General features: G+C 32.4%; 1 protein-coding gene across 1 annotated transcript in view; it reads left to right on the top strand.

Moving 5' to 3' along the window:
• Positions 1-739: 739 nt before the first annotated feature.
• Smp_159350 (platelet binding protein-related) overlaps positions 740-22,014 on the top strand; it is a gene marked incomplete at its 5' end in the record, with an annotated part of 32,383 nt that continues 11,108 nt past the window's right edge. Inside the window, 10 exons of the mRNA XM_018796452.1 lie at positions 740-819; positions 982-1,266; positions 10,894-11,375; positions 12,141-12,511; positions 12,922-13,167; positions 17,130-17,443; positions 18,220-18,716; positions 18,849-20,180; positions 20,304-20,796; positions 20,866-21,977. Of these exons, the coding sequence (XP_018650664.1) occupies positions 740-819; positions 982-1,266; positions 10,894-11,375; positions 12,141-12,511; positions 12,922-13,167; positions 17,130-17,443; positions 18,220-18,716; positions 18,849-20,180; positions 20,304-20,796; positions 20,866-21,977 (5,212 nt within the window). The remainder of the gene's footprint in view (positions 820-981; positions 1,267-10,893; positions 11,376-12,140; positions 12,512-12,921; positions 13,168-17,129; positions 17,444-18,219; positions 18,717-18,848; positions 20,181-20,303; positions 20,797-20,865; positions 21,978-22,014) is intronic.

The raw sequence follows: 22,014 nt of genomic DNA on the forward strand, positions 1-22,014 counted from the left end.
AAGGACGATGAAAGCTCCACGACCAAACCATCCAGCTTAGAAAACAAACCTACATCAAAATAAGCGATTTGTATTGAATCACTCAGTGGTTCTGAACTACATTGCTTATCATTTCAATAGTCGCTCACCATTCAAGTTGAAATCTATCTAAAGAAAATTAAAAATCTGATATTCTGTGAATTCTCATGATTTCCATTGTTTGCTTCAAGTGTATGAAGGAAATATACCTCATATTGCTTGAAAAATAAAATAAACTTCACATTTCAAACCCTCATATTTTCAAATTTATCTGCATACGAATTCGCAAAATCCACAACATACCCAATGGTCCAGACAAACAGTTGTGCTTCAATCTATAAATATTCCTACCATTATTTTGTATTTATCAATATATTTTGCTTAGTTAAACTGTAGTCCATAAACAAAGGAGAAGAAATAATCTGACAGGCTGTTTCACATTAGGCCATGACCTTGAAATTATTGAATAACCTTGAAGCTAGCGCCAGATAGCCAATAGACCAATCACAATATCTTATCGATCCGTTAAGCTTGCTAGGGTTTTTTGTCCGCCCTGCTCTTATAATTGTTATTGTTTCTTGTCCTAGCCGGCCGTAATTTATTAGCTGTTCAGAATATTTTTTGTACGATCTTGGAATTAAGCTATTTTATCAAATTTTGCTTTGTTCGACTAGAAGTATAGAATGAAAATATCATTCTTAATGTATATACCACCTACAACATGAAAAAGACTAGATTTTTGTGGATTCGTGATTTACCGGCAAAATGTAAAGATGCAGATCTGAGAAATGTTCTTGAAAGGTAAATTTTTAACGGTAGTTTTTCTATTTTAATACGATATTGTTATTTTTGTTGAGTTTTATATCTTTTCAATGAAACTTTTCTCAGTTTTGTTGTTATTAGCCTTTATGCGTACCATTATGTTGTTTTTTATGAATTTTCAAATATATTTCTCATTTAAAGGCATGGTGGTGGATCAATTCAAAAAATTCGATTATTTAAAGAAGGTCATATGCGTCATGCTATAGTGACGTTTGTGGATATTAAGTCAGCTGCAGCAGTTATTAATACAGAGAATAAAATTAATGATTCATTATTAAAAATGGAATATTGTGGTTCAGCTGATACAACAATAGGAATTATAAATCATAAAAATATTAATTCACATCGTAATAATACAGAAATCACAAATCAATTGCCAACATTTAATAACAGTAATCATAATAATTCGGATCGTAAAACAGAAAAGTAAGTTAACCGTATCTGATTGTTGTTATGTTCTTGCTAGTTGTTGTAATTAGGTTTTGGTGATATTTTATCACCTATCATCCTTAGGTTATTCTAATAATGAATTGTGTGTTTTGGTGCAACAACATGAATATTCTGATTGATACCGACCTCTTTTGTTAATGTTCTCAATATCTTGACTTTGTGAATAAGTTTTGGATGATAGAAATGTTTATTATTTGGTAGATTTTGCCTATTTAATGTTACTGTTCCATTAATTTTTGCTTATTCTTCTGTAAATTAGTGAGTGAGCTCAGGATACGTTTCTGTTTTGAATTGAACTTCCCGTTACCGCTTAATTTTCGTCCTTTTGGATTTGCTTTAGATGTTTTTTTGTATATATATTGAGGGGAACTGTAGCAGTTTAAATTGATTTAGGTAAATCTTCAATTTATACTGATTACCTACTATTTTCAGTTGAAATGTCACTTTTCGTGATATTCCTAAGATGTTTGGCTATATGTATTCTATGTGATTTCTGCTCATCTATCCGCACACTTTTATGGATTATAGCTGTTTTCAATCTGAAAATCATTATAAACGACGGTCAGGGTATCCTTAACATTGGCAAGAATTTCATTATCTTAAAATTACCTTAAATATTACTTCCTATTCTTTTGGTTGTGATAAGCTCAGCTACGTAGGTTATTTGTAGTGTACTAGATTGATTGGTTAAGATGAGATGAAATTAAGCAGACTGTATAAGTGATTAGTTAGTATACAAAAGTTGTGAAATTGTAATTTTCCACATATTTTCAACCTTAAAAACTTAAATTTAAGCTCAGAACAAAAGACAATGGTGATATCTTTTGCGTTATCAAATAGGTAGCAAATTCATAAACTTGTATATTTCCAATCTATATAATAGTTGTATTATTGTCTTTTTTTCTCTGCCGCCCCTCTGTTAGCGTTTAATTGATCAAGTCCTTTTATTTTATTTATTGTAATTACAGTCTTGAACTCATTGTATTTAGAGATGTTTATTGTACGTGTTTACTAATCAGCTTCTTTATGGTTGGCAAAAAAATATATACAACTCAGTTTCATATTCCCTTTTCTGATTGACTAAAATTGATTTTCGTTAACCTTTGATTGACATCACGTTATTCCTGTATTATCTATGGTATTTAGGTGTAGTATGATTAGCGTTTCTGCTTTTTGAATCATTCCAAATGTCGGTTTTATACATGACTTCACTTTTCGTACAAATAACAAGTGTGTTCTAACGTACCTTTTTGTCTAGGTCATCCTTTATTTAATCCCATATAGTTTACCAATGTCAGTATATTTTATATAATTTCTAGAGCTACGATACACGTATTAGTTTAGAATTGATAAAGGTCCAGTATAAATTTTTTTGCTAAAGATAGTCAAGCAGTCATAATTTGCTGTGTGACAAGAACTTAATTCCAAATTGTTATAGTACATAAAATAGTTTCCTACGAAATGCAAGTAATTCATAAGCTTTTGGGATCTGACTCATTATTATTCATTGTAAATGTCCTTGTAAACTGAATTCTAGCTCATTTGTCTTTTAAACTTCATATGTTAATCAGAAAAGTCTGTGTAACATAAAGTCTAAGCATTAAATCATTCAATAATTATTTAACATTTAATATTTTGTACTTATTTTTATTAATGTTTGCCATACTCCATAAAAAGACGTTCACTGTTAAATCAACTTCGTTTCATACTCTTTATACTGCGACGTTTGAAGATCACTAGCGCGTTATCTGATTTCACCTTACTATCATCATTTATGTAATCCATTCTCGTTGATTTTACTGTTTTATTATCTTTATTCTTTGTCTTGTAAATCCTTGATTTATATGAAAGAGGTTAAATTTATAGCTTCCGTTTCCATAATACCTCATTACTTCTGGTATGTATCTAAATCATGCACAAAAACTGCTGTTTACTACTTTCGTAACTCCGTCTTTTATTGTTATTATTGTTACTATAATATAACTTCATGTATAACGGTAGAACATTCCATTTTTCTAAATCTACTGGCGTTTAGTCAAATATTCAACATTTCTTTACATCACTCCTGACTAGAATTTCATTCAGGATATTTTTCAGTTTCATTCTGTCGAATAGCTTCTTACAAACTCTATTCATATATCTATTATGATTCATTTTACAATAGTTAAGTGGATTCTATTAAACTTTACACCATTAATAATTCCTCATAGTTTTCTTTCTCTACAAAAGAAATAATTGAGAATCTTTACAGTTATCAGTCATATACTAATGAATGTTTATTTAAGAAGTTCAAATCAAGTATTCATTTTCCATTGCCAGTTAATAATTTATAAATTACAGCTATTTAGAATTCCGTTTTTACATGAAAGCAGAATTACATAGTTTTTCATTTGCATGATAAATAGTATTATGACCATTCAATTATAACAACTTGCCTAAATTACAAGTTAATAAGAATGCAGATTTCGGTTCAGACACTCAACTCTCAATAAATATGTAAATTTATACGTGCTCTATTAATCTCTACGTTGAAATAAATGTTATGTGGCTAATAAAAATATTATGATTTACACCCTAAAACTGGTTTATACTAAACCAGTAAACTGCAATTCAGTGGTGTTGTTTCATTGTTCAGTAAGTAGAGAGGTTAAACCAAGAGAGGAGTTGAAATCTTTAATTCACAACAAGAATTTTGAGAAAACAAATCTGCTTTAGTTACAATAGTAGTTTTATCTTAAGTATTAGAGTTCACGTAGTCACTTTCTGCCTTGATTAAAACTACGATAGTATCAGAACAACTTGCTGAGAAATCTTTCCAGTATCTCGTTCCGTAATTATTGTTATTATCAATTCGTCGATCAGTTTAATGTTTATGCACATCACAAAAGATTCGATAAGTAATTGATTATTCATCTATCAAGCGATGAGTTCTTGGAATGTTATTTATGTTATTCATACACTTATTTTGTGCTTATACATTGGCTGAGTACAAGGTAGATTAATTTGACCCGTTAACCCATCCACCCAACGTTTTCATATCGCTTCTGTGCTGAATAGTATTCAGAGACAAAATCTTATTCTGGATCACTAACTCAGAAAAAAGTCAATTTCATTGTTATTTCCAATGTTACTCCACAACCTATTGTTATTTTTTGTGTCCTTCTTACTGGTATTAATTACTCTTCCGTCCACTGTTTTTTTTCAAATGACTCGTACATTACTATATGGAGTTTAGTTTTCATCAGATTATTCACATTAAATAACGATAATATTCTTTGAAATGAATTACATCATCTACAATCATAAAGATAACGCCACTGTGTTGGAAAAAATAGTTATTTCTTTTACCATCCTAGTTCATATGATTTGCATTTGATAAGTTCTATTTTTCACCAAAGTATATAAAAATAAAAATTGTACTGTTTTTAGGGTTGCTAAGGATCACATGTAGTACACAGTTAAATCTTCCTCATTGTTATTGTTTGAATCTATGTCATAAAGAATGGGAAGTCTTTTTCTTAGACTGTTTTCTTAATCGACATTAATAATATGATTGTGATTAGTAATAAAGAGACGTTTCTACTGATGATTAAATGTGTGATTTATGTGGAGTAACTTGAGATTTCTTTGTCTATCTAGCTTTGTTTTGATTAATTCTATAACGAATTCTCTGTTGTGTTATTGTTGTTAAAGTCTAGCAACGTAAATTTCTGTGGAAACGTCAGATTCCACGCTAGCGAAATTATCTAGTCATAATGCTTGACATCTTCCTTGTTAGTGACAATATCTAATCTGTGTCTATAATACGATTTTCATCTAGGTATTATGAAGTCTAAACTCTTTGAAATATGTTTATTAATTTTACTCAAAAAAATAAATTTTGCAATGGCATTATTGTAGTGCAACAGTAATAATGTCTGATAATGTAAAGTTAAGTATTGTTATTCTTTTGATGAGAGATATTAAACCGTGTAAGATTGAATAGGTTTCTTAATTTAACTAGTTCAGTAACTTCCATACTACACCACGGGAACGTTCTTCGACATCAGAAGTTGAAGAAATGCTTCTGTCATATTTTACTGTTAAGAGAGTGAAATTAGTTCCATAAATAACTTTGACAAGGAGGTTCCAGAATACATAAGGCTGTGTAAAGTTAAATGTTCCTCAGTATCATATTCACAGTGCTGACCGTACTAAATCCTTATTTTTGGCCTGTTTATTTATGCAGAAATAATTCGGTTAACTACCAACAAAGAAGCTTTAACTGCGTAATTTCTTTTCATTTGCTTTTTTTTTTTACAATCATTTATACTTGTAAATCTTTACAATCTGAATAAAATAATCACGGAATCTTCGATATTTATTCATCAAATTCATTCTTATCATTAACTGTGAAAAAGTTCCGAGGAAAGTTTGTTTTTTCACTATTTTCATAATAAGAGTTCAGTTCTGTTTACCAGTGTAACAATTTACATTCGATGAGAGTACTTAGTATTTATTTGCTTACCGGGCAACTCCAGCACTCCTGTGTAAAATTATTTCATGACCAATTTTCCAATCATACTTAACTAAGAGTACAAAGATTAGTGGACTATACTATCCTTTATGAGAACTTATTGTTTTAAATCAACCAAAACTGTGTTTACACTATTTGTATTCCTAAACATAACGCACTTCACCAAAGTCCTCCTGTATAAGTGGGTTTTTTTAATTGCTGGTAAAACAATGACTTGAAATCAGTATTATGATTCAATTTTTTTCTTAAATGCGTACACGTTAACTAACTTATCTCCTTCGCAAATTGTAATTAGTCAATTGAGATGATGAGTCTTCTTTCATGTTCATTCACTACAAATTGTAAATCAAGAGAAAAGCAATTGATTAAATGGTTATATTTTCTTCTCACTACAGCCTTGATGTTAGATTTTTTCCTTTCACCTAATCCAACTAATCATTGTAATGTACTCGAGTTGCAAATGTTACAGAAAGTAGTCATAGTGCGTTCGAATAACTGATGATAACAAGCTAACGAAATCAAAGAAAAAAGTATTACGATGGTTTGATCATAATTCAAATAGTTTTACTATGCCTTTTAGTTCTCGATCATGGGAAATTGTCTGTTTCAGGGAATGAGCTAATGTGAATAATTAATTATGACTTGGAACTGAAAGTTTTAGTCTCTTAATTTAGCTATTCAAATAGTGGGGTCATCTTTCTGTGTTTCTACATAATCGTTTTTCATAACTTTGCTAAGTATTATTATTGTGTACAGTGCAATAATTGGTTTTGCTCATTTTCTCAGTTTTCTTTTAAAATCGGTTGTAAGTGGTTGTTATTCTGAGACAAACAGTGAAGCACACAGACACAAACTGAATCCTTTATATGGTTTGATGAATTTCTTTTAATGCCTTGGTCCGGCCGAGAGTGAGGAGGGCCAGCTCTCTCTCTCTCTCTCTCTCTCGAAGTGCTCTCACACGGCCACGCGTATACAGCCTCTGACAGGGAACTCCTACTCATTACCTTCTGTTGGTGGTGGTGTTGTTTTTATGTATATATGGTGCCCCCTTATATCAATATTTATATGTTCAAATGAATAAATAATATTTGGAGCTGTTGATAATGTTTATCTCTCCAACTTGTAATTTCAGTAACCTAGATTCTATGGAATTTGTGTGACTTATTGGTTAGTGCTCTCTCAGAAACCTTAGTTATCTATGTACTTCTAATAAATATAAACAGAAATGGAAAGTGTACATGATCTTTCACAATTAATAACTTGCATATACAATGTTCACACTTATAAATAGTTAACCTGTCTTTTTTTAAAGAAAAACAAACAATGTATTAAATTGACGTTATATATTAATGTAACTGAATGTACTAGTCACAGTACTACAAAATAATACCTTTGACATTAAGACTGTCGAGTTCCTGTGTGAATTTATTGACTTTCAAACAACAACACGGTGTATGATGCTATGTAGCCGTTAATTGACTCACATGTGTCATGCTCTACGTTACTTCTGACTGATTGATTAATGTAACTTTTAACATAAATTGTATAATGTTTAACAAAACAGTTATTTTCATGCTTACCATTGTTTCGACGTCACCAATGGTTGGAGACTCTAGGTGACATGGCTCAGAATCGATTACAATGGCGTAAGTGTATACACTCTTTATCTTCCCTTAAACCTTGAGATTAAAATTGCTTCATAACATTCTTCCTTCCTATACTATATCCTTATATACAACCTATCTTTTATATACTACCACCACTAAATTAACTACTTCTATGAATTCGGTGTTCATCTTGTGCTAACGAGATATGGCAACTTGGACCGATGCATAAATGTACCTGGTCCTACGTTGTAGCTGACTGACTGAGAAGGAATGAATTACTTACCTATTTATGCCTATTACCCTTTGTGAAGGAGAATAGGCAAACCGTCAGTATTTTCCATCCAACTCTGTCTCGGGTAATCTTTTCCAGTTGTTATTCATTCTTTTCATATTTGCTTACAATTCTTGACGCAATGTGTTATGTGGTCTTCCTCTTCTCTGTTTCCCTTCAAGATTCCAACTTAGCGCATGTCTCGTGATACTGTTTAATGATTTCCTTAATGTGTGTCTTATTCACTTCCAGCGTCTTTTTATAATTTCCTCCTCAGCTCAAAGTTGGTTTGTTCTCTCTCATAGTAAGCTGTTACTGATGGTATTCGGTCAACGGACATTGAGTATCTTACGTAGACAATTGTTTTTAAATACTTGCACTGTTTTGATGTTCGTTATGGTAGTTCTCCAAGTTTCAGCTCAGTACAGTAGAAAAGCCCTTCTAAAAAGTAAATAATTACCAAATCTTAGTTTTAAATATCATATGTAGACTTTATTTTCTATCTCGTGTTTTACACCCATTTTCCCGATTCTTTATTATTATTTTTTGGTTTTTCTTCCATTTCGTTAAAATGATTTAAGTTGCAGTAATGCAAATAAGCATTTGTCATTTTATGTGTATACTATAAAGGCGAGGTGACAGTGCTGAAACCCGATCGTCATATACCTCTTTTTGTGAGAACATAATAAATGGATTTAGTTAGTTATATTCAAGAAAGTAATTAGGCTAACAATAAGTATTGTTAAACACTAATAGTGTTATTCAAAACCGTAACTTGTATCGGAATATAAATTTAGTTGTGTTTAGTGTTTGACAAAGTTTAAAATTTTCTATTACAAACAAATTATATCTAGGCACTAAAATGTTACTTTATAATGTACACATTTGTTTCATAGTATATAAATACTATATTCTATTGTCATTTGAGTGTTCATTTCGGTACAAGAATTTTCCCAGCTTCTTAATGTTCTTCGACGTATTTTCTCAGAAATTCTTTTTTCTAGACTTAGTCTAATCAAAATAATAATTTCCACTCACCTAAATGACGTAATAAAGACGGTAACGATGTTTAGATTATGCTAGATTGTTTAACCTGTCATGCAAAAATTAAATGAATATTTGACTGGAATTATTTAACTACATGTCCCTTTTTCCGTTTGTTTTGTCTTAGTAAACAAATGGGTTATAAGAATACCAGTTATTTCATAGCAAGATTCGTCTTGTACATTTCAATGGAATGCCGTGGCTGAGTTATTCAAATAGTAATTGTTCAGTTACAAACAAACTAGGTCACAATGAATCAGTTTACATTTCCACAACGAGGTTAAATTAATTAGATGCATACCAAAATAGTCGAAATAATGGTAGTATCTATGATTAGGCAAATGACTAACCGTAGGAAATATGATTTGAAAAGGAGTAAAGAGTATCAAATAACTTTAAATCTAAGAATCAAATGAAAGATATGGAAATAAGGCTTCTACACTGTCACCCTACGGTGACAAAGAAAATAAGTCTAACATTTAAAATCAATACATGGTTTTTTTTCTCTTCTCTCGAAACTAGTACTTTTTTGAACGAAAGAAAAAAAGTATATCAATACTTCATGTATTATTTGTTTTTTTTAAGTAAATCATGTTTAAATCAGTAAGATATTTCATTCTATTTAGTAGTACATTAATATATGACAGCTATATTTCTCTATCATGCATATACATGTTCTTTGCTCATTGTTCACGTTCGATTATTGCCTTTTTTTAACCAATATATTTAATCTATCTTTAGTAACTACTACAATCGATTGTTTTTGTTCAATCAGATGGTTAATGGTGCTTACACTTTATACGTTTACATGTATGTAGAAAAGAAATCACTTGTTTTTTTCCTTTTGGTAAAGTACTACATATTTGTTTTAAGCACCTTTTAAATGATTAACATTATTTAAAGAGTTTTGATGGCATTCTATAACTAAGTCGTTTCACGTTTAAACTCGTTAGATCCATTCAGTAAATTGTGTGAAACTCTCAAATGTTTTATTAATATTAATGTGACTAACTAATCAACGAAAATAAATCTTTGTATTTTTTCGAATTCATTCATTCGATCTTAATCTATTAAAACCAGAAAGTACAGGACAGTTTTTTCGTCTTACTTTGGGAAATGTGCTCATCCACGATCATATCGAACCCGAGACCTTCAGATCTCACGGTGAGCGTTAAATCTTTAGATCACTGAGCTGTCACGTAATGGTTTATATGGTTAAATTCAATCGATTCGCAATATTTTTAAATGTATATACGTATATTTAGTGCATTTAACTTGTTCACATTCTACCTGGTTATATAGAATTACCTTTATAGTTTCACACATATTTTCGTTATTCCAGAATTCTCATCGTTTACTGAACCAATTTAAGATCCTAAAGTGTTTTATTTTTTGCTCCTAAAATACATTTGGTATCAAACACATTAGTTGTTGATTACATTTACCATTGATCGATTTCACTGTAAAGTTTGAAGAGGAAAATGATGAATAACTTTCAATAAAGGATATTCCACTACATTTTATTTCATCGACTAAATGACCTAGGAAATCCTTTGTGTACCAACCACTGTTTGTTGCTTATTCACTTATTCACTTTGAGGGCTCCCAAATGCCCTGTATAAACTACTTTACATATGATGAATATAACTTTTTTTAACGATGTAGTTACAGTGAGGAGATTGTATAACTTGATAGTTCAATTGTACTCGATTTACAGTCGGATTGAATAGGGCTATTCAACACACTTGATTGTATCTTTATTCTCCATAAAGTCACAAGTACAGTATTACACGGATTTTCGATTCGACGGATTAACTCTTAACAATTTATATAAATCATGTTTCTGCGGTTGTATACAGATCACTTTGAGATGGGTTAGTAGCTTGGTGATTAAGGGGTTCAATTTACATCTAATAAGTTACTAGTTCGAACTCCTCCTTACCTGCTATGGTTTGGTCAACCAAGTAATATCACCAGTACTCACACTCGAAGCCCAGTACACTGTTATGTAGCCAGCTAATGAGTTAAATAAATAAATTGTCCATTGAGTTGAATTTCGCTTTGAATTGTCTGAAATATTTCTGTACATTAGATTTAAATACATCTCTAATCATTAAAATCTCCAATATTAATCATTTTGTCTTTTCAAAAAAAATTTATGACAGGGAGTTGAATACTAACACTCTTCATAAAGGATCAAATGATTCACATCATTCACTCCCTAACAATGATCAACTGGGAAGAGGACCATTGATATTTAAACGTACGACTAACAACAACACTTCATCAAATCTTGTTAACAATGTTCAGATGTTCAGTCAAGTATTACGTCCAGTTCAAAGTTCCACCTTAACAACACGTATGTCAAATTCTTATCGTGGTTTAAAAATTAGCGATCTTCCACCTCCAAGTAAATTATCTGACGCTCATTTGAGACAAAGTTTATTTACTGAATTTCGACGATGTGGCCGTATCCAATCAGTGGTTTTACCTCCAACAACTAATGGTTCAACAAATACAACTAGATTAGCAATTGTGACATTTCGACGTGCAGAAGAGGCCGAATGTGCTTATCAAGCAATTCAAGGTGGTGCTAAAATTCTATTCTCTACTCCTGTTTCAGTTGAATTGCATCCAGGTACAAATGGTAAGTGTTGCGTTAGCTTTTTTATGGTTTTTTGTCTTTTTTTTTCTCCGTAATATGGATCAGTGTAGCTTACTATTTTACCATATTATCTAATCGTTTTTCTAAATTCTGATAACGATTTCATCTAAGTGTGTTGATGAAATGTAGGGACTTCAATCTATACATTTATGTACTTGATTTCATGTCTCGTATTCAACTAGATGTTTATCATTTCAGTTGGTTGAAAGTGTTATTTTCTCCGGCATATTTGTCCGAAATGATGAGTTTTTAACCATGAAGATTTCACTGAGGTCAAGAACCGATCAATGTTAGACACCATCATTGAAAACTTGGAAGCACTGGACGGCCTTTTCCTCCTAGTATGGAACTCCTCGGCGGTTCACATCCACAATGTTGCATACAGGTTCGACTTCCTATACTGATAACCATACAAATTTATCAAGATCTCCACTCACTACCTTCCGAAGTCCAACTATTCAGTCATTTCTCCTACTCAAGTTAATAAATATACTAAATTGGTAGAAAAAATAAACAGATAGTCAACAGAAGCATTCATAGTGTATGTTATCATTCTCATCATAATCTATCCAATCTGTTATATATTTTCATTCCTTCCCGAACAATATTGTTGCATACTGTTATGAAATAACGCTTTCACGTACTTATTATTTTTAAACTATTCATATATTTTCTTAATGATACTTTATGTATTGGATTCATTTCAACTTAAAATGATAACATTTTCTTTTATCCATTACGTTTTAGTCAATGATGAACTTTCTCTAAAACGTTCTTCAGCTTCAAGTACATTGGTTGGAAACACTACTAAGCCGAATAGTAATAGTAGTAGTGGTAGTAGCAATAGTAATACTAGTGACACATTGATGAATTCATTGTCTACTTCTACTACTACCACCAACACTACTACTACTACTACTACACAATCTGGACTGAATAAAACTGTTAACTCTCATTCAACTGATGATGATCATTTATCAAATAACAATAAAACAATAACGACAGTAAATAAATCACCAACACGAACACTGCATGTTGCTGGTCTTACTGTTGGACCAACTGGACCTGTTACATCTGAACAACTGACTACGGCGTTTCGTAAATTTGGTGATATCATAGTGAGTTTCTGATAGTTTATATGCATATATTGTAAAATTTCAAGTGTATTTTTTTAGTATCAGTGTTACTTTACTGACACAAACAATCATTAGAGAGATAATAAAGATCAGTATATCTATGCTTCTGTTATCGGTTGTTTAAAAGAATATCAACGTTCGTATACTGAAAAGAGTCAGCGGTAAACGCTCATTTCTATTAATGTTTTAAAACAAAGTTGGTTAGAAATTGTGACAGGAAATAAATATTCCGTCAAATCCCACTGGTTATTCCTTAAGACTTCATATAGTTATACCCCTAGAGAGAGAGAGAGCTGTCTTCATTCCTAAGGCAGTCTTATTACTTATGTTTATATTTCTAACTATGTTCTTTACTATAAGATTTTTCAATCTCTCATATCGTTTATTTTTAGAATGTTCAACTTAAACCCAGTTCTAGTTCAGCTCTTATTCAATTCGCTGAAATGCGTGGTCCAATTCGTGCAATGAATGCTCATGCTCGTGAACCACTTCGTTTAGGTGGACGACCACTCTCACTTGCTTATACACCAAGTACACCGACAACTAGTTTATGGATATCAGACCTACCACCTTCATTGGCTAATTTGACAGATGAAGAATTATTACATACGTTATCACAGATTGCTCCCGTTCAAGAAGTAAGTATTATTAATTTTCTCCATATATAAAGGGAGACTTACAGCAAAGTAATCCACTACTACTAGTATTGTAAATTATAGTTTCAATATGAATTTGATCCCAATTAGCGAAATAGGGAAATCATGTAATTGTTTGACTATTTATTAGTGTAGTCTGTTTTTCACGGAAATTCTAATATTTCATATATTTCTAAAGCAAACTCATCTCTTTTCATTCTTATGTTGCATGTGTGTATGCGTATTTTTTTCATCATGATTGTGCTATTTGTTTGTCTGTATTTATGTATTTCGGCAATTATGTTGATTACATAGTGACTATGATGTTGGTACCCTTGTATATTATTATTATTATTATCAGATCAACGTCATATTTGATGCATTTATATACAGTCAGACATTGTACATCGGAAAAAGTAGTTTTTTTCAACCATCATATTATGACCTTTTGTATCCTCAGTAAAAACATGTTTACACTTGAAGTGTGTGTAGACACTTGACATTTTTGTCTAAAAGTGTATCTTCACTACTATCTAAAATTGTATTTATCCCTTTACCTATTTTAAACTGTTTGTAGTTTACTACACCCACTCACATTCTTTCCCGTCTATCATTTCTTATGCGTACACATTGTTTATGGTGTGTATATGAAGTTAATTTCACTTGGTTTAAGTTATTGATGCGATTGAGGTTTGATTTTTTAGACCAGTTTTGTTTTGTTTGTTTTTACAAATCAGATTTTCAATGGTATGCATCATAGATTTTCCTATAAAGAAATTCTTTTTCTATTCAGTTCATTAGTGTACAATTTTAATAAATCTTTTGTATTATCATAGTTGAAAGCGTGAGTCAATTGAAGCTAGACCACCATGGAAAACCTGGAAGCACTGAACGGCCGTTTCTTCCTATTGTGGGACTCCTCAGCAGTGCGCACTCGCGAGATTCGAACCCAGGACCTACCAGTCTCGAGCCAGTCCTTAACCGATAGACCACTGAGCCGGCTGGTATCCAACGGTGTTAATGTCTAACTTCAACTGATCCACAAAGTTGAGCAACGGTTCACCAATTGTCTTCAGTGAGTTCCTATCTCACAACAGACGTGGTTTGAACTCCACTGGTCACTGCTTCTCACTAGAACTCCTGGATGTACTTCTTGAAGTCAGCTATGAAAATACTAAATCTCCACAAAATCCCTTCTTTCGTATTATGTTTGATTTTTATCGAGTTAGTAATGGTGATCTGTAGACTGTCACAAATATACTGAGATAATGTTTTGTTCATATAGACACCACAGTTTGCTTGTTAAAGAAGATGTCTATACTTTTTTACAAATATGAAAACTGTCCAAAATAACCGCCATAGAAATCCCTCAGTATAATCTAGGAATCAACGTATAATGTTTTCCCTAATTTTTATCAAATTCCAAAGTTGTTTCATAGTTAACATCACGGAATGATCCTAGTTAAATAACCGTTGAAAACTACGATGTACTGGGAAGTTGTTTCTTGCTAATATGGGTTCCTGGGCAGCGTGGATCCACGAACAAGCCACCAAATATAGAACCCAGGACCTTCGGTCTTACGCTCGAAGACTTAGCCTCATGTTAAGTATGAAATTGAATAAATCTCTATTCACTATCCCCTACAGCAATTCCAAAGTTATTACTAAGTTTAATATCTTTTTCTGCCCATTTGTAACCTTTCGTTTTCTTAATTAACTAATCTTAATAGTTAAAATCCTTTCACGCCCTGGATTCTTTCAGAATTCTAATAGTGCAGTGTATTAATTTAGAAATCGGCTTAAATGTCCGTGTCCTAAGTATAAATGTTAAGAGAAACATTCAACTCAGAGTTATTCAGTCTCTACATTAAGACTCATATCTACTCAGATTTTTTTTATATACCACTATAACTCAAAGTTGAACTTGTTTTCTGTATGGAAAGTTGACAAAATGTTAGAATGATACTTGTTTATCATTGATTCATACATACTTATTTGTAACAGTTCATACGTTTCATGAAGCAGTTGATTCATTTCACACCTATATTCATAACGCATAGAGCGAAAGTGCACGGCTTTTGTCTAGAGGATTAACAAAAAAGTGAAGCCTACTGCTTTGACAACTGTCTATTGCCTTTTTTTTCTTAAAATAAAAAGTAGCTTTGTAGATGAAAAGTAACAACCACGTAGTGTCTATTCTCATTAACTTTTGACCAAACTTCCTTCAAATTTCCAAATTCCTCAAAGCAACAAGTATGTGATATATACTCCATTTTGTGTCATATTCTTTATATGATATCGGTTAATAACACTTACTATCTGACACAATCTTAAACGTGTTAAGTCGAAATGGGGTTTAAATAATAAACCACATCTTCACTGCAAACCATGTGTAATTGTTAACATTGTTTGAACTATTCACCCCCCCATCTTGTTCATTGATAATCAACTTAACAAATTCTTAAGGTGGTAACACAATATGGATTACATATGTATGTATACGTATATTCTTATGTGTAGTCTCATTGTCTAAGAAGGGACTGTAAAATGATGTAGTACCAGTACTTTTTCTTCTACTACTAACACTATTTGCCACTCCCTATACTAATCTATTTATATTTTATTTAAACTAATTCATCGATTAAAACAGTAAATATTTCCACATCCTTTTAATGACCCAACACATATCATAATAATATAACTTCCTGTCTCTGTATTGATGTACATAAAAAACTAGAATAGTAATAATTACTAACATGATTATTACCTGCAAACTTTTATTTGTCTAGTTCATAATGTCCCCTTTCATCAATAATGTCTGATCACCATCTTTCTCTCCTCATCCACCACAATAAATTCCGTCTCAGTACTTAACTCTCTCTCCCTCTCTAAACTGCTACTCTGTGTATATTATATCTGATCTTTTTGTATTGGAGAAAAAAAACAATTAACGAAGAGGGGAAGTCAAAAATAACCTATTCCTAAATCGATACAAAAATGTTTGTATGTATCTATCTGTCTGGAAGAAATGCAACTTTTTCTAGTTTGTTTTGTTCTCATCAGAGTTTTATTGTAAGCTTTGTTTTATTTTCATCTATATGTTCAACATTACCTAAGAAACAACGACATCGTTGTCGTCATCACTATTATCATCATCATCGCCTTTCACTAATTGAAATGATCCCAAAGATTGTTTCTATAATTCCAAACGGAGTTATAGGCATCATTATCAAAGATTCGACTTATTAATTTCAAACAAACTGAACATTTGAGTAATGGGCAATAGGATTTGACACCTGTCAACACAGAAAACAGACTCATTGTAGTGCAAATTATTAACATTAAAAAATCATCTTTAAAATTTTATCGTTTACTTCTTAGAATACTAGCTCTTACCTGACTGGTTTATAACACAATCCAACAATAGAAGCAAATATACAAATATATTATTCCTATTTAATGTCTTACATCAACTCGGCGCTCAAATACTGTGAAACTATTCGTTCTAATTTATAACACAATCCAACAATAGAAGCAGTTTTCTTTATAAATTTTGAAGTTCATTCTGAAGATGATCAGCCGTATGAAACAAATTACTATTCCCAAACTATTATATCATTCGATGAATTAGTGTTAGTTGTTAAACAGATAAGTTTTATCCAGTGTATGTGCGTCGACTAAATCACTCTTTTACTCAATAAATTGCTTCTCGTTATACTAGTTAGTTACCTTGAAGCTTCCATTCTTTAAGTTTACTAAACTTATAACCACTTATCACCTCATAACAATTGGTATCCCGTTCGTAATGTATATACATATCCTGATATTCAAATGTCTTTCAAGGTGTTTTTTTAAAAAAATTCTGTTAGAAGTAAATAAAGTACTTTTAATGAATAAAGAAAATGTTTCCTTTGAAAATCAGTATACATTAATGATTACTATTAATAATTGTAAATTTATTTTAGATTGCACTTATCAATCGTACTGATCAAAGTACACGTAATCAATCTACTCCGTTAATTTCTACATCTCCACCTCATTGTGCAGCTTATATAAAATTAAATTCAACTGAGCATGCAATTCGTCTATTAACTGAATTACGCTGTTCTAAACGTTATTCATCTCCTACACCACCGACCACTACTACTTCTACATCAACAACAGGAATTACAATAACTGGTCAGAATGTAAAAACTTTGACACGACGTCCTATAGCAGTTGATTTTGCTAGTCCTAGACAATCAAGCATTGTCACTAATTTACAGTTAAATGCGTCAAGGTACGTATTTATATACATAAATATATGCATCTGGTTTAGCTACAATTTTTTGGGAAAAAAAGTGAATGTATTAAAACATTATTCTTGGATGGTTTTCATGTTATTTACTCTCACTTATATTAACGTTGTTTACTCACAATATCATATCTATCATTCAGATTTCGGGGGGGGGGACTATAGTTAACTTGAGTTGGCGTTTCACAACTATCCTCAAGAATAAACATTTGCATAGATCCAATTTTCAAGTGTGTCTAACCTAAGTACGAATTCCAAACATTTCTCATAGTGCATAATCTTCAAATCTGTCCATCGTGGACAAAAAAAGAGCTAGATAATTTAATAAACACTAAATGATTATTGAGTAATAGCTTATGTCGTACTTGTGCTTTATAGAGTTTTTACAGTAGTTATTGGTAATTGACTTCTAGTCTGAGTGATTCGGCATTACGTACGCTATATTTCGATATTGCAGAGTAAAATCGCAAATCACCTATGACATTCAAATATTTGTAGTTAACGGTTATAATGAAAAAGAAAACAGTTAAATAGAATCTGGTTTAAAATGATCAATAGTGAACTGATTTGCTCATTATTATCTCTTGTGTGCCTCTCTAAAATGCATACTTTATAATGCTAAAAAATGTTAAATAAGTTGATTTCCCTTGTTTGCTCCTTTGAAATGTACGTTCTCATTAGTTCATTATTTTAGGAGCTAACTTTTCAATAGTAATAACTTTAATCTTTTTTATTTCTATATTGTTTTTTCTTTATTCAAGATCGTCTTTAAATTCTCATCGTGTTCGAATTATTTCATCATCCAATATTGTGGATCGATGGGATTCATCAAATAAAACCAGTAGTTTTCAACCACCTACCGCTTCTACAGCAATCACGACGTTGACTTCGAAATCAATTGATTGCAATAGTCGTAATTCTTCTCCCGGTTCCGTATTTCCTCTCACTGTTCACTCATCATTGAATACAAACACTAAGACTTCAAATCGAACTTCAACACAAACATTAACACATCTCACCTCTGGACTAGCCTCTAACCATAATCACCAAAAAACCAATTTGCTTAGTCATCCTTTGACAGATGTCTATAAAGATGTTAACGAGGTGAAGAATAGTAGTAATTTGTTTATAGAAAAACAGTCTGAAACAATTTCAAGGGAATGTTCCAATCGAAAGTCATCACGTTTAAAATCTACTAATCAATCGAATCAATTATCAGATCGTACTTATCACCATCGGTTAAAACGATCACATGACAGTAGCCCGAGTAGCCTTAGTACAAGTAGTAGCAGTAGTAGTACAAGTGTGAGTAGTGATAGTACTAGCAGCAGTAGTATTAGTAGTACATCAATATCATCCTCTGGGAGCTCGATAAGTGCTTCGTCTGCAGCATCTTCTAAATGTACTGGTTCATCAAGTCGTCGTGCCAAAGCTCCATCTATAAAAAGTAACCATAAATCAAAGTCCATCGATCCACATGATAACAAACGTTCAGCTAAACTATCGGAACGCAGTTCATCCTCAAATTGCTGTCAATTAAAAGTTCATAAATCTCTAAGTACTGGAAAACCCAAAGAAAACAAGTCGTGTAGAAAAACTGATTCGTCACACTCTTCAACCACACAAAGCTCAAAGTCTGCTGATTCTTATTCATCGTGGCTAACAGATACACCATCTGACTCGTCTTTTGTTCAACAACCTCTAAGAGTTATGACAGTGAATTCATCCGTTTTATCACCTATTCGCAGTTCAGCCGCCAGTAGCGGTGGCCTCTCTAGTCCTGGAGGATCTTCCTCTTCCATCATAGGAAATAATAATATCCGGCGAACGCCGAATAATGGGTGTGAAACTCTACCTAACGGTTGTCAGTCCGAATTTATTGGTCCAGTACCTAATCATCATTCGTCTTTGAGATTATCGACTTCTTCACAACCTCTCACTCATACGCCTACAGTTTTAACTATGGGCGAGTTTAGAGTTAGTCCAACTCCAACAGCTTGCTCTGTCAGTGCCAGTAGTGGAGTAAGCAGTGGTGGTCCTAGTTTCAGTAGTACAAATAGTAGTGGAGGAGGTAGCACTGGTAGTAGTCCATTAACAAGCAATAATTCAACAACGAATCACTTTCAATCTGTAGTCATCTCTAAATCTAACTCCAATAGCCAAATTAAAGTTACTTCGTCATCTCCTTCATTGAAACGCAATGTTTCTCATATTGGACAATCCAATGGTATTGATAATTCTCACTGTGGAAATACAAATAAATCCCGAACATTCAGCGACTCGCCTTCAAGCTTAAAACTTCATTTATCTTCTAACACTGCATTGGCTTCATCCTCTCCAGGTCCCAATAGTCCTTCATGTACTTCATCTACAACACCATTAACGGTTTCAATAAAACTTACTGGTATTAATCGATCGTCGCAGCCTAGTAATTTAATTTCTCCTTGCAGTCTTTCCGAAAATACTGAGTTGTTTATTTCTAACCAAGATAAACAAACTAATGATTCATTGCCCTTAACTCCAGTTTCAGCCCCTCCGCTTAGATGTAAAACATCTCGACATACATCTGTTGATCCTAGACGTTGTAGTATTGGGGTAGAAGCATCAACTGTTGGTGGAGCAACCAATGATATTACAGACTGGTGGAGTAGTGGATCACCTGTTTATGAGTCGATGTATGACAAAATTAAGCGTCGTACAAATAAAGAAGCTGAAGAACGACGTCAACGACAACTTGAGACTTTTTCTACTAGAGAGAAAAATAGTAAGAAACAAAGAAAGAAAGAACAGTCAAACAAGTCTCCACCACCATCCAATATTAATAATATTCCCATTTCTTCTCCAGATTCGTTTATTAATGAGCAATGTGGTAAAATTAATAACACTTTTTCACTAAGCGGAAAATCACATCATCCTATTAATTCAAAATGCAAATTAGATGCTACCAACCGTTCTTCTAATAAGAAGCATATTAATCGTCAAAAAAGTGAGACTGTTTCAATTCATTCTTTCCTCAGCGATAGTAATCATCTATCTCAATGGCATTCAACTCATATACATAGTGATAAAATTTGCAACGATGCGAATGAGTCACATCTTTTTTCACGAAGAATGTCTAGAAATTTAAACTCAAGAAATAAACGTCGTCGAAGTATTGTCAGTTCTTTATCATCTTCATTATCAAGCGAAGGTGAATGTCACTCGAATTCTCCACCGGAAACTTTAACTCGACTAAGTCTGGGTATGCGATTCCCAGTCTCCGCTACTTATCATGAGTGTATTCGACCAACTAAACCTTCCACTGCTGCTTCCGCTGCCGCGGTCTCAAACCGTAAATGGTCAAATCACCACCTTAGTGATAATGATGATGATGGTGGCGAAGATGACGATGATGATGATGCTTTAAGTCAGTTAAGTTCATCTTTATCATGTTCAACTAATGATAGTAAACGAGATCCATCGAATTTAGCAAAACGAAAACTTCATTTCTCAACAAACAAGTTGAATCAGTTGAAAAATACGAATTTCTCAAGTTTTAATTCTTCTAATCCATTCAGTCGTAATAATATTAGTAATAATTATGATACAGATCATCACCGATCTGGTGAGTCGAACCAAAAGTTTATCAGTCTTTCAAATGCATTAGAATGGAAAGATACCGGGAAAAAATCAAAGTCACACAATAAACAAAATAACAAATGCTCCAAACAATTAACTTCGACTAATGACAATGATAGACATAAATCGTCAGAAAAATTATCATTTGTTAATAGTGGTTTGCTTAAAAGGCAACGTAATGAAGTTCTTTCACCAAGACCTACAACTACCGATCTACACCCTAATAAACGTAAAAGAGTTTTAACTACATTACAAAAAAATATTAATGAAAATGATTGTTCTAACCAAATCTATAATCATACAAATCATCATCGACATTTCACCTCACCGAAACACCATCGTTCAACTTACCGAAAACAACATCGTATTCATAGTCCAAAACCTTACTTTTCTGATGATGGCACCATATTAGATTCTGAAGCAGAAGATGTGAAAGGCAGCTTTATAAGCTGTTCTGACTCAGTATCTCACACTACTGGTACAAGTGATCATCATAGTATGAAAGATTCTTATCTTCATCATAGAGGAGGAGATAGACAAATGTCATCTCCTGTACATAGTGAAACTGATGAATCTAATGTATTCGGTTTAGATTCACGTATTCACAGTCCTAATTCTAGCCGTTGTCATTCAGACTATATTAACAGAAAACAAAAAAAATATTTGAGTAATTTGTGCACCATGAATACCACTACTGCTGGTACTCTTCAACCTAGAGATGCGGATGGAGATTCTGCATTTGATGCTCTTCTGGATTCAGACCGTTTTTCTGCCAATTCCAAATCTACTATATCTACTGAACCGATGGAACAATGTGAACTTGATGAAGACGATGATGACGATGCAAATAGTCCATGTTTGAAATTCACTGATGGCGAGGATGATGATGAGTGGCATTCTGGTATAGCATCAAGTTCACCGAATCCAGTTCATTTAGA

This window comes from Schistosoma mansoni, chromosome 2, assembly GCF_000237925.1.
Source record: "Schistosoma mansoni strain Puerto Rico chromosome 2, complete genome".
Classification (NCBI taxonomy): domain Eukaryota; kingdom Metazoa; phylum Platyhelminthes; class Trematoda; order Strigeidida; family Schistosomatidae; genus Schistosoma; species Schistosoma mansoni.